At 44.6% G+C, this 13751-nt stretch overlaps 1 protein-coding gene across 1 annotated transcript in view; it reads right to left on the reverse strand.

Moving 5' to 3' along the window:
• Positions 1 to 13751, reverse strand: part of kcnh2b (potassium voltage-gated channel, subfamily H (eag-related), member 2b) — a gene marked incomplete at both ends in the record, with an annotated part of 583908 nt that overhangs the window by 17909 nt on the left and 552248 nt on the right. The window contains 4 exons of the mRNA XM_083632013.1: positions 1524 to 1723; positions 9478 to 9618; positions 12072 to 12166; positions 13302 to 13456. Of these exons, the coding sequence (XP_083488139.1) occupies positions 1524 to 1723; positions 9478 to 9618; positions 12072 to 12166; positions 13302 to 13456 (591 nt within the window). The remainder of the gene's footprint in view (positions 1 to 1523; positions 1724 to 9477; positions 9619 to 12071; positions 12167 to 13301; positions 13457 to 13751) is intronic.

Here is a 13751-nt window from a genome sequence, read left to right on the forward strand (position 1 = left end):
CCAACACAACACAGTACAACGTAGCACAACACAACAAGACAAAACAATACAGGATAAACCAAACAAAACACAGCATGATGGGGGAAGGGGGTAGATGGAGGGAGGGGTAGAGAGGGAGGGAGGGGGGATGGGAAGAAGGGAGGAGGGAGGGAGGAAAGGAGAAGGGGAAAGGGGGTAAAGGGAGGGGGGAGGGAAGAAGGGAGGGGGAGGGGAGGAAAAGGGGAAGGGGGTAGAGGGAGGGGGGATGGGAAGAAGGGAGGGGGGAGGGAGGAAAGGAGAAGGGAAAGGGGGTAGAGGGAGGGAAGGGGTAAAGAGGGAGGGGGAGATGGGAGGATGACTCACTGTGGTCACATCGAGGCCTGTGTGTGTGTGTGTGTGTGTGTGTGTGTGTGTGTGTGTGCGTGTGCGTGTGCGTGCGTGCGTGCGTGCGTGTGTGTGTGTATTTACCAATGTTTCTACTAGGGGACGCCTGGGTAGTGTAGAGTTAAAAACACTCGCCTACTGCTGCGGAGACCCGGGTTCAATTCCCGGTAGCGGTACTTCCGGTTTGGTCAGACGTTCCTACAGACACAATTGGCCATGTCTCCGGTAGTGCCCTCTAGACTCTAGAGTGCACTACCGGAGACATGGCCAGTCTAGAGAGAGAGTGGCGTCAGCGGAGGACCAAAATGCGAGACTCATTAGCCAATGAACAGCCAGGAATGGGTCTCGCGCTACTTTTGCATGCTAAAATAAAGCTGATAATGTACAATTTGATTCACGGGGGGAAAACCCTTTCAGAGTACAACACAAACTGTCTATTTTCCTGCAACTCGACAGTGCTGCTTAATCCATGACCTTACTTCCTGGAACTCTGGAGAGTAAAAAACTGGTTCATTGGAGTGAATGGAGATGTCGGGACTCTTCTATCTATACGGCTCTGGTCTGCGGGTGGGAAGCCAGTGGGATATGAGTCCTGGTCGCTGCACTAGCGCCTCCTCTGGTTGGTAGGGCGCCTGTTCAGGGGGGAGGAGAACTGGAGGGAATAGTGTGATGCTCCGACGTGCTATGTCCTGCCGGTGAAGCTCCTCGCAGTCAGGTGAAAAGAAGCTGGCGACTGCACATGTATCGGAGGAAGCAAAAGCCTGTCGGGTAGGGCCGGGTCCGGGCCGACAATTTATGCTAATTAGTCAGGTTGAAAAAAAGTCTGTGTGTATTTACAGTAAGCTAGTGCATTTCCATGTGAACAGTCTGAACAGCCTGAGTGAGCAGTGAGCACTCAGCACTGTCCATGGTGCTGATTGTGAGTCAGCTTGTAAGACTGTCTCTATTTAGCTATTTATTTAATACATGTCCCTTTTGCTGTAACTATACAGTAAATAAACAGAGCTAGTTTGTGGCATTCCTGCTTGATTGCACCCCCCTCTCTTGTCTCTTGGTCTCTCTCCCCCCCATTGCACTACAGTATGTAATTTGAGCTGCCACCTACAGTAATTAAATTGTATACATGGAGAGTTGTTTGGTGCGTGACCAGCAGTACTCACAGCGTTCATGTCTATGCCATTGGTGTAGGACCAGGCGTGTTGGAAGTACTCCTCCAGCCGCTGCCTGAGCGGGTTGGGGATCTGGTGGAAGCGGATGAATTCCCTGACTCTCAGCATCTGGGTGTGGTAGCGGGCGGTCCCCGAGTATAGCCGCTGGATGATGGCCGACACGTTCCCAAAGATGCTGGCATACATCAGGGCTAGAGGGGGAGGAGATATACAGGAAGAGTAGAGTTCAGAGTATAGGGACACAGCAGCACTTCATACACACATTGACATGACCTGACACATTTCTCGCTGGCTGTTTCCCCCGGCTGGACAGAAATGTTTTATGAACTGTGATGCCCTTGGGTGATATGAATGATGCAAGTAGATGCAGCTGTGACAAAGACAAGGAAGAGAGATACTGTAAAAGTGTGAAAGCGGTGTGAGAGAGAGAGAGAGAGTGAGAGAGAGAAGAGAGAGAGAAATCTTGGATATTTGATGGCAGACACATCATCATTGTATCATAGATTATACTGGGAAACTATATGTTGTCAGTATGTCTCTACACCAATGTTACCAAGCCAAATTCCTGTACATTCACCATATTATTCTGCTCATGTCTAAGAAGAAGAGTGACTAAGACACCATGAATCACTTATACTAGTAACGTTATAGAGTTGTTAAGCAGTCACTCCATGTCAGTAATATCTTTTCATTTACTGATGTTGCAAAATTGCAGGCTGCTATCAAGTGAAAACATTCTAATCCTATGTAGCACAGCTAGCATGATATGAAAACCTTCTAACTTCAACTTGGTTGATTTTCCTGTTTTAAATGAAGGATTACATGCTGCTCTATGGCTTGAATACATTTCTATGAGCCTGTGTTTTTGAAACCCTTTCACATCCCATTGGACATCTGAAAAATCACATGGAGGTCAAGCCAAAAACATGGCTGTTTTGCATCAAGAGCAGCATTTTATCAACTTGTTTGTTGTTGTTGTGTTCTTCTGCTTATTTTGCTTAATATTGCATTTACTACTGTTTATTTTATGCTATGTGTGTTCTGTGAGCGAGCTACTGTAACTTGTCCCAATTTCCCCCCGGGGATCATTAAAGTCTTTCTGATTCTGATTCTGATTCTGAACATGATCTAGGTCATGGTGATTTTATCTGTCAAGGCTCAGTCAAACGGATGGTCTGTCTCAAAAACAAACACTTCTCTTTTGTCTTTGTTGACAGAAATCATGGGTGAGAAATATAGTTTAGTTTAGTAGGATCCCCATTAGCTGCAGCAAATGCTACAGATATTCTGGTAACACTTTACAATACTGGTGCAAACATGTGCATGAATGCATGGTTAACTCATGATGAATTAAGCCATTAATTGATTATTGCTTGATTGATTGATACGATACGATACGATACGATACGATACGAAAACTTTATTGTCCACAGGTGGAAATTTGTCTTTGATTTCACCAAGACGTGTCTTACAAACTTGAAAAACACAAAAACAATACAAGGTGTTAAAGATAACAGTACACATATCGATACAATACAATACAGTTAACTGTATGTAAGATTGCTTACCACATCATCAACTAATGAAAGGTATGTTTGATGAACACACTGAGTCATATATGAATTACTATTAACTAAGTATATATATATATGTGGTAGCAATTGTTTCCAGTGTTTTGATTATGAATGTTTTGACATGACCGTAGGACTGCTATATTTTAATGTAATTTTAATGTTATGGAAGTATTGATGTTTCTAATGTAGGCTATGTTTCTAATGTATGTTTCTAATGTTTCTAATGTATTGATATGATTTTACTAATGATTTGAATGTTTTAATGTTCTATGTTTGTCTGTCATGGACCCCAGGAAGACTAGCTCGACGCCAGGGCGTCCAGCTAATGGGGATCCTTTTAATAAACAAATAAACAAATAAGTAGGCTATGTCTATATCATCATGGATTAATTCCTCATCAACACCTAGCATTAATTAATACTGTAATGAATGTGTTAATTATCACTATCAACTTCCAGTCGCCTGCAACCGGGAAATCGAGTGAGTTTCCCCCGTTGCATAACGAAGACGGGATGCGCTAGCTACGCTCCTCCTTGTCCGAGCGACATCTCAGGGGAAATATACTCGACTTCGGGGAAAGAGAGTTCTCTTTGCTTGACCTAGCTGGCTGTAAAGAGAGGCGTTCGGGGTGCAGTGGAGTCGCCTCTGCTGTTTACGGTAGTTTGTCAGTGGTGGTGCCCTGGCAGGGACACTGGCGCTATGTATGACTGGGAAGCGTGTGTGTATGGGCGCCTCGCTAACTGGGTTCAGTGCGTGCCCCGGCCCGGCTACGGCGATTTCAGCAGCTGTGCTGTAGTCTATCAGTATCATTCTGATTACTTGTTACTAGTGTAGTAGTGTAGGCTACGCTATTTTATGGAGGTTCGGTTCCTCTCGTGGCTCAGGCTGATCGAGTGATTGATGCTTGGTGCTCACCGGGTAAACTCAAACTGACAGTAGCACCCAGTCTGGCATCCGCTGCATGTATCTTTGGGACTTTGTGCCCCTGGTAATCCGAAATAGACCAGAGAGGCTAAAAGCGCACTGAGTGAGTGTGCTATTACCCTCTCTGGTCTATTTTGGATTACCAGAGGCCTGGGCCACTGTCAAGGTAGCCACGAGAAACATATGGTTTCCGGCCAAGACTTTCAGAATAAAAGTCGAAATTCATGTTGTAACCAGCTACGCAGTACTGAGCTCTGCGTGCTTTTATTTTTGATGGCAGGCAACAGAAGTAATTGTTTGTGTGCCATGTCTTTCTTGACACTTATTCTCGTGGTCTAGCAACTAGCTGGGTTGCAGAACGTGGTGGTCTTGTCTTGCCCCAACATCAACAGCAGCCTCCGTGTTCTTATTCTACGAAGAGTACAAACTGCAAATCCTAAAGAGTCGGTCACAGTGGTGGTGGCAGTGTCGAATGGATACCAATCGCAAGAGGAACGAGCGGGTTTGTTAGAGTTTCAGGTAGCTAGCCGTAGGAATTTAGCTTTAGCAACTTTGCTAGCTTGTGGCGTTTGTTGTGTGTGCGTGGAGACCATGGTGGAGACCTGTCGCTACAGTCACGTTGGTTCGGGAAGTGAAGAGCAACACAAGTGAAAAAGGACGAGAGCTGGAAGTTGGAGGTGGACCCGCTGGAGAGATCGAGCAACGCGGGCCGTGGGGAGGAGAGGGGAGAGGCCTACTTCAGGAGACTGTTTCCCCCCAGCTGGTACAGACAAAAGGGGCACCGGAGAGCGAGTCCTTGCTCCAGGGCAGAATTTGGGGACATGTTCACAAAACTTGATAAATAAATGTGCTTTTATAACTCCAATGATGGTCTTCACTGATTACCTATATATTTTGAATTGGTTCTCATGACTGGAATGCATGCATTTGTGATGCTATACTGTCTAAAAGTGATTTCATGATCAGCATCTGCATTAGCTAATGATTTGTGAGGATATCATTATGTCGTGACTTTACTATATGTGGCACATACATATTAATTAATATATAAGTATGTCATGACTTTACTATATGTGGCACATAAATATTAATTAATACATAAGTATGTCGTGACTTTACTATATGTGGCACATAAATATTAATTAATACATAATGATATAGTCACTTTGTGAGGCACAACACTATTAACTCATACATATATGGTTCTTGGCATACAAGCCAAACATCCAGTGTTTGAGGTCTGTTGAGATGCACAGTGAATACAACATCAGAGAATGGGTTTGAGTTGGTCTGGTTCGGGGCTAGTAGGAGCTACCAAGGTGGGCTACTACACACATAGCCTATATCAAGTCAAGTTTATTTGTATAGCACATTTCATACACAGAGGCAATTCAAAGTGCTTCACATAAAATGGTTGACAGGAGAATAAAAGAGCATCAGAGCAGCAACATCGGAATGATAGCTACAGCTGCTGAAATAGCCGTACCCGGCTAAGAGGTTCTGGAGGAGGTCTCGGCCGGAGGTGTGGGACCCAGTCAAGGTGAGGGGCAGGGCGGGTAGGGGTTGGGTGGTGGTAGGGGGGCTGTCCTGGGTGTCTGGTGGCCGGGAGAGAGGCACCTGGGCAGGGTAGTGGTAGGGAGGCTGTCCTGGGTGTCTGGGGCCGGGAGAGAGGCTCTTAGCCTGGGTAGTGGTAGGGGGTGGCTGGCCTGCTGGGTTGTGCATTTAGACACCCGGTAAGATAGTCACAAAACACCGGCCACATGTTCTGTGTCCCTGCAGTGGACCAAGCCTCGAAGAGGAAGGAATGCCCATGATGAACGAGGTAATAGCGGCTAGTATAAGCAGATGCGTGGGGGCTGGGAGAGGTTAGCTCCAGCCGGTCCCCGACACGCTGCACACCGCCTCGCTCAGCTGTTTCTGCTTGTGGGCTATCAGCATAGCGGAATGTCAGCACTGCGGTCTGGTAACGCTAAAGTTCCGGTTGCAGGGAGCTGGATGTCGATAGTGGTAATTAACACATGCATAGAGAGCCGCAGGGATGACGTATTTTTGTAGGCTGAATGCGGAAGTCCCGAACTTCCTGGTTCAACACTGTTTCTGTCTATGGGATTTTTGAATGGGTTTTTGGCGTGATGCTTTAAATAAGGTCTCTGGGCAACGCAAGTTTAATCAAACGCGAACCAAGGTTCAGCGGGATAATCTTCACACATGAGGACCACTTTCATGAGTTTTGAAGCGTAAATGCGAGCCCTAGAGGTAAAAAGCTCGTGCTAAGCTAATCCAGAACTACACACTGTCGCATAGGCTTCCACGTCACGTCAACACTCAACCTGGACTGTTGTTGATGTGTGCACTGATTACCCTGGGCTGAACGGGGCTGAACCAGGTGAGGGAAAGAGAATTTCCGTGTTCGTCCTTTGAGTGGTGACGTTATTGACGTATATATCCCCATCGACTCAACAGTGTAGTCCCATTTAGCCGTTTGCTAGCTAGCCGTCCTTTTAACGGCACATAAAAGCTTCAAAACTCATAAAAGTGGTCTTCATGTGTGAAGATGATGTTACTACCATCTGGTTCGCGTTTGATTAAGCCAGCGTTGCCCAGAGAGCGTATTAGAAGCATCGCGCCAAAAACCCATTCAAAACTCCCATAGGCGAAAACTGTGTTGAACCAGGGCTGTTAGCATCGATGATTTCTGGACTCGTTACTGCGGCTCTCTATTACGGTATTAATTAACACTATGGCCCCTATCGTTGCATCGGCGTAGTTTCTAGGCCGAGCGCCTGGCGCAGCGCTGATCAGTGGCCGTGGACCAGCGCACTTGATATCTCATACTATGATAGCTCATACTTTCATGGTAATTTCTGAGATGGCACTGTACTTGGTGTAAAAATGTTAAGAACCACTGATCTATGTTATGCAACCATTGGCATGGACAAAACATGAAAAATGTGGTAATGAAGTTGAGGAGTAGCAATGCTTCTGACTCTTTATTTCTTTATTTCCCTGGTAGCTAGACTGGGTCGATGGTCGGCCGTCGGGCCGTCGGCCGCTGAGCATCTGTGGCTCTAGATCTTGTGGTGTGTCCCGCACCGTTGGCTCTAGTGGGCCTTATCGGTGAGAGAAATCACTCTGATTGGTTGGTGGTCAGCTTAAGCAAATGAGTCCATGAGAAGAGAGGGCACGCATAAAACATTTTTCTAATTTTTCAACTTTCCAATACAATTCCAATACACAAATATTTTCACAAGGACGTGGCCTTCGGGAAAGCCAATTGAGGCTGTCGCTGTATCGCCCATTTAATGGGGTTTTCCTTATTTTTCCGCCTCCGCCTCTTCCTTTCTTCTTCCACAACCAAAAGACCAGGCAGCACCTTGAATGATCTAAAAGCTTTTATTTTAGATTACTCAAGATATTTCGATCTAAATGGTAATTTTCTGGTCAGGCAAATTCCAAACGGTCTAGATGACAGTGGATGGAATTTTAAGTAAATTTAATGGCACGGTTATGAAGATTGCAGGCAAACACCCTTGTTGGTTTAGTGCCTCAAATACTTACGTTTTGTCCCTGTTTTACTCTAACTACCGTATTGTCATATAAGAATTGATTTCAAGTATTTCTCATGCAGCAGTCCTCAAAATCAATGTCATTAATTCCAGTGTTTCTCTCAACTGTTTCTCTGTATCGTGACCTTTCCTTAAGAAAAGTTGGCATAAGGCTAACTAAATAATCAATCAAAAGCATACGCAGTGGCATATCATGAATGCTTTAAGTAGGCGAGGGTCTAATATAGGACCTCATTAGGCCTTAACTGCATAAAAACAAACATTCATTTACTATTTAGACAAGGAACTACTTTAAACGGCATTGTTCTAATCAACGGAGACCAACCATTGCTCTCAGAGGGTCTGGCTCTGCCAGCCTGCAGAGAAATTTGAGTTGATAAGCATATTCTCACTGAAAGGGGATATTACAATTCCCCCCTGATGGAGCTTATTAATGAAACGTTAGCTGGTATCCTTTAATCGTAGTGAAAGACATGATCTTTAACAAAGGAAAACTAACCCACGAACTCCCCAAATACCGACAGATGATCAAATGTCCAACCAGAGGCGAAAACACACTAGATCTCTGTTACACGGTAATAAACAATGCATACCGCGCTGTCCCCTGCGCTCCATTGGGCCACTCAGACCATGCCATGATACACCTCATTCCCACCCACAGGCAGCAGCTAAAAGTTGCCAAACCTGTGAAGAGGATTTAAAAAAACTGGTCTAATGAAGCTGTAGAGGATTTGCGGTCATGTCTGGACTCCACAAACTGGGATTTATTCAAAGCTGCAACAGACATTCTTGATGAATACTCAGACACAGTCACATCATACATCAGCTTCTGCGAGGACAGCTGTGTTCCCACTCGCTCCACTGTGAGATATAATAACAACAAATGCTGGTTCACAGCTGAACTCAGGAGGCTGAGAGAGGAAAAGCACAAAGCATTCAGGAGTGGAGACAAACAGCACTTCAAAGAATGCAAATACAAATTCAGCAAGGCAGTGCGGGCTGCTAAACAGCAATATTCAGAGCGGCTCTACCAACAAGCCTCAAACAAAGACTCTGCCTCTTTATGGAAAGGCCTTAAAGAGATCACCAACTTCAAGCCCTCTGCCCCACCAGCGACAGACGACCCCCACCTGGCAAACAGACTCAATGACTTCTTGTCGCTTCAACAATCACCCAACCACTTCACCACTCATGTACATATTGTATATATTTACTCGATTTGATTGCACTTGCAACTTTGTGATTGTCTTTAGTTATCTTCCTACTTCTTATCTCTGTATATTGATGTCACCGCTACGCTGCATACAGACACTAAGACAAATTCCTCGTATGTAACTTGCATACTGTGGCAATAAAAGTGATTCTGATTCTGATTCTGATCTATCTATGGCTTATTGTCCAGCCTATTAGAAAAGTAATATTGAAGTAAATGAAAATACAACCCTGGGGACTTAACACTTTCCAATGCTGTCTGACACCATCCAGTGTAAAATAATCCCACTTGTGCTGATTCGTGTGTGCAGAAAAGCTGAACAAAAGTTGAAAGAGGATTTGCCACAATCAGTATTCCCATTAAGTACTTGTTTGAGTTTGGAAAAGCTTCATATTATAAAGTTATATCCTAAACAAGTCCAGTCACACTCATTGATTCTGGCAGTAACTGAGTGATTGCCTCAGGCTCAGATAACTTACCACCCACCCACTAACCCTTAAAATAAATTGATTGCTCATATCTGTTTTAATGCAAAAGAAAACAAACACCAGGAGCAAGGTGATGTTTCCATAATATACTCATATCCTACTATAGAATGAGGAAAACTCTTGTCTGTCTGCATCAATTTAATGGGACACAGGAACACAGGAATATTCGCAGATACTTACATCCTATGAGCATGACACAGATACTGAAGATCTTCTCAGAGTTGGTGTTTGGGGAGACGTTTCCAAAGCCCACGCTGGTTAGACTGCTGAAGGTGAAGTAAAGTGCCGTGACGTACTTGTCTTTGATGGAAGGTCCTGAACCTGCCATGGAAATGATAAAGATGTTACACCAATACTGAAAGAGGTGCCACGTCCCTCAAAGACATAGGGCCCTATTGTTGTACGGCGCTATCGTTTGCGCTGCCTTTGCGCTGCGTTTGCGCGCCCCTTATTGCTATCTTCCCAGCGTCTAAGGTATCGTCTGCCTCCACCGTCCAGTTTTGCGCTGTGATGACACAGGTGTAGGCATGGCCCAGGAGTGTCGGTGGGCCTCTAGCCTATCATGTGTCTCGCGCAAGTGTCATTTAGCGCTGTGGGGAAGATACCGTCAGTATGTGGCGAGCAAAGAGAGGTTTCGGAGTTGCCATTCCAAAATAGGCGTTCCAGCGCAATGTGTCAGAAAAAAATCGCCTTGGGTGCTCTAAATTTTAACGCCAGGAAATAGCTGGTCTTAGCACAAACGCAGAAGTACACCTGAGCGCAGACAGTCTCCACATCTCCGTGCAGTGCAGGAAATCCTTGCTTGGATCCATTTACGCACGGCATGGATGTCACTCTCTACTCGCCTGCACACACTCTTCTCTCCTCGGAATGCCCAACCCGATCTCCACATTTTTTTTTAAATAGCAACGTTTGTGGAGCAACGTTGCTATTTTACAATTTCGGCTCTGAAATTGTAAAATGGTAACGTACTGCCACGTTGATTTTCAACTATAGCCTACATTGCAGAAAAAACACACCTTGATTTAAAAATGAGAATTCGTTTGTCATGGTTTTATTAGGCTACATAATTCCCGACCATACAGGTTTGTGGTGTGAGGTAACAATAGATTGCTTTTGAGAAAGTTGTGACGGTGTTGTGCCAATAAGCTGCCTCTCGCCACCCTGGCCGGCCCAGAACACCCAGGCAGGCCGGATAGAAAATTTTGTCCATTTTAAAGTAAAATGCTTCAATCTGGTGCACTTTGAGAGCAAAATGAAGAGGCTAGATCTATAAAGAACTACATAGCCTACATCATGTTAGATTAATATCCTCTTTACTGTGCTGTTGCTTTAAAATGATCCAAAAAATAAATGTCTCCCCATATGATATAATTTATATTCTGCATACAGGTCACATGGCAGAATACTGCTCAATTAAATACAATGGCCCATCTACACAAACATCACTTACAGGGGAGTTACTTACCCATTCACTTCAATAGAACTGTCCCCAAAGTCTAGCCCCAATCTAGCCTCAATGCAAAATCTGAATGTTGTGAGTTATCTCTCTTCCTTCTATAGCACACAGAGAGGAAGCAAATTGTTGCATTTACGATCAACTGTCGCATTAAAACATCAATGACAGATTAATAGATCTGGGGACCGGGGCTATAAAAAAGAAATTTGGTGTGGAAAATACCGACGTCCTCAATGGTAGCTACGGGCCTGCACCCAGGGCACCGACCCACACCCACCCCACCACCAAGCCTGCATACCTGTCCAGTCCCACCTTCTCGGGGACCCCCATCCAGCACCCGGCGCACACATACTCGCGCCCCGCCAGACCCTCGCTCCCCTAATCCAATTCAAAACGCATCATTTTTTCGCACAACACCTGTGTCCGGCCAGTACAGTAACCTATTTCCCTGCAATTGCATGTAAGACCAGCTTCTCCACAGCGCGGATGGCAGCTGAAGTCCCTCTCGCCATCAAGCAGACAGTGACGGAAGCATGTGTCTTTATGTGCGCCAAGGGGAAAATGACAGAATAAATAGGTGGGATTCGATGTATATACAGTATATTAATAGAAACGAATAGAAAATAGCTGATTAATGAAATGTGTGCTGGTGGAACGAAATTCAACTTCTTCAAATAGAGCAGCATCATCGCGGCTCTCAGTACGCTGCGTAATTACGCATGCAGTATATTACCCCAGCGGAGATAGAAGAGAGCCCGAAAAGCGATAAGCATACAGACGTTTGGGCAGCAGCCCCTTTTTCAGCGTGTGAAATGGCAATAATACACAGGTGATTCACAGGTGGGCATGAGCACGTTGTTATTTGATCTCTATGCATGACAGCCTCACATCTCTCTCTCTCTCTCTCTCCCTCTCTCTCCCTCTCCCCATCTAGGCTATTTTTTCTCTGTCCCTCTTTCTCTCTCTCACTCTAGTCCCTCTAAGTGAGGAGGAAGCTGCTGACGTGACGCTGTGGTTTTATGGGCATGACCACACCTCCACAATGCTTTTGGGCATAAACACGCCTATACGGAGATGTGCGCCGAGATGACGTGAAGCGCAGCGGGCCGACACGCCCACAATTAGGGCTTTGCACGGCGCTATTCCAGCGCAAAACGGGCGCTAGCGCAAAAATACCGCCGTCGGGAAGATAGAGCCCTTACTGTTACAGTCACCATTTGTTTTCGTTCCATTTCCCTGTATTTCAGCACTTGTTTGACTACTACTACTACTCTAACTGTAACTACTGCTAGTACAGTATTTTTGCTTTCAGTACCTGGGATGGAGTCGTTGTAGTGTTTCCCCAGTGATTCCCCCAGCGAATGGAGCCAACCAATAGAACCGTTCCTCTCTACGCTGCCAATGGCGTACCTATGCACAATAAAAACAGTGAGCATTATCATATTACATAATTATTGTTGTTTGCAATTACTCATTTAATTGGACAGCAGCAGAGAGGATTATAGATACAGAGGTAACACAGTACAAGCTCTCTAACCAGAAATCAAAAGCTGGTCTTGGCAGATTGATAAAATATTTTAGTTCTACGGTCTGTGCTTCTCAGGTCATTAATTATACGCAAACTGATACGAATATTGTACTGTATCATTAAAACCAATTAAATATTGTGTTACAGAGCTAGGCAAAATCCATCAGTTGGAGGAAAGCAATTTAATTTGATTTGTAATGATAATTACTGCATGAATGTAACAATGAAATTGAAAGGTAATAGCATCTTATTAGCCTTGTAGTTGTCTCAGTTGACCAGACATCTGTCTTCATTTAGCGCTGTACCAGCAAAAGGAGAAAGGTGTGGCTGAAGCCATTTTGTCAGGAATAAAAATGGAGGGAAAGGACCATCCTGAGAGTATTTCTACAATCAATCATAATGCAGCATGGTGCTCAAAACTAGAGGGTTGAGCGGAATTGTTATGTGTGCCTCACATCTAGGTCAAATACAAGTAATTTTTGGCATTTCCTTTTTTACTTTTGCTCGTCAGGTGGGAGCGGTTTACCATATCAGGACAATTCAGGTAGGTCACTGAGAAACACACTGAAATTACTTTTAAATCTTTTACTGACTGTCTGAACTTTCTGCCAGTCATTGTATTCCCTCTCCTCAAACTCACAAGTTGGCTCAAATAAATCATTCAAAGTATTTCTATTTGGCCTACTGTATATTATATATATATTATATATATATATATATACACAGTATATATACACTGTATATTATATATATATATATATATATATATACTGTATATTATATATATACACTGTATATTATATATATATATATATATATATATATATATATATACACACACACACTGTATATTATATATACACTGTATATTGCCCTCCTGACCTCCTCCCACTGTAGTGTGGAGGAGCTTGTGAAATGGGAAAAACCAATCATCTGCCAGCGGATGCAGCGATCACTTTTCCTCCATTATCCCCCTAAATCCTATCTGCTCCGTGGGACAATCCTATAGCACTGTACCAGATGCAGGCCAGCCAGTGAGCGATGAGGGCGAAGGTGCACATAAGGAGGAAGAGGACAGCCGCGCCGTACTCCGAGTAGCGGTCCAGCTTCCTGGCAACACGGACCAATCGCAGGAGGCGGGCCGTCTTCAGCAGACCAATCAGAGTGGTGGTCTGGTGGAAAAGAGAGGAGAGAGTAAGAGAGAGAGAGTAGCATTGTTAACACAGCCTAGTCGCCAGAATGAAATCTCGCCATTGTACGTTTCTGAAATTCACGGATACGTAGAATATGAACATTTTGGAATCAAAATACGTTGCATACTGTATCACGTTTTTAGATACGTGTATATCAACGTTATGCACGTCATAGAGTCTGCTATTGAAATAGCGTGGTGGCCAGAAAGGGCATTGTGGCCGGGGTGGATGGAGGGCGTAAACACTTGCCTTTCACACCAGAGAGCCGTGTTCA

The sequence above is a fragment of the Poromitra crassiceps genome, assembly GCF_964638095.1.
Source record: "Poromitra crassiceps genome assembly, chromosome: 2".
Classification (NCBI taxonomy): domain Eukaryota; kingdom Metazoa; phylum Chordata; class Actinopteri; order Beryciformes; family Melamphaidae; genus Poromitra; species Poromitra crassiceps.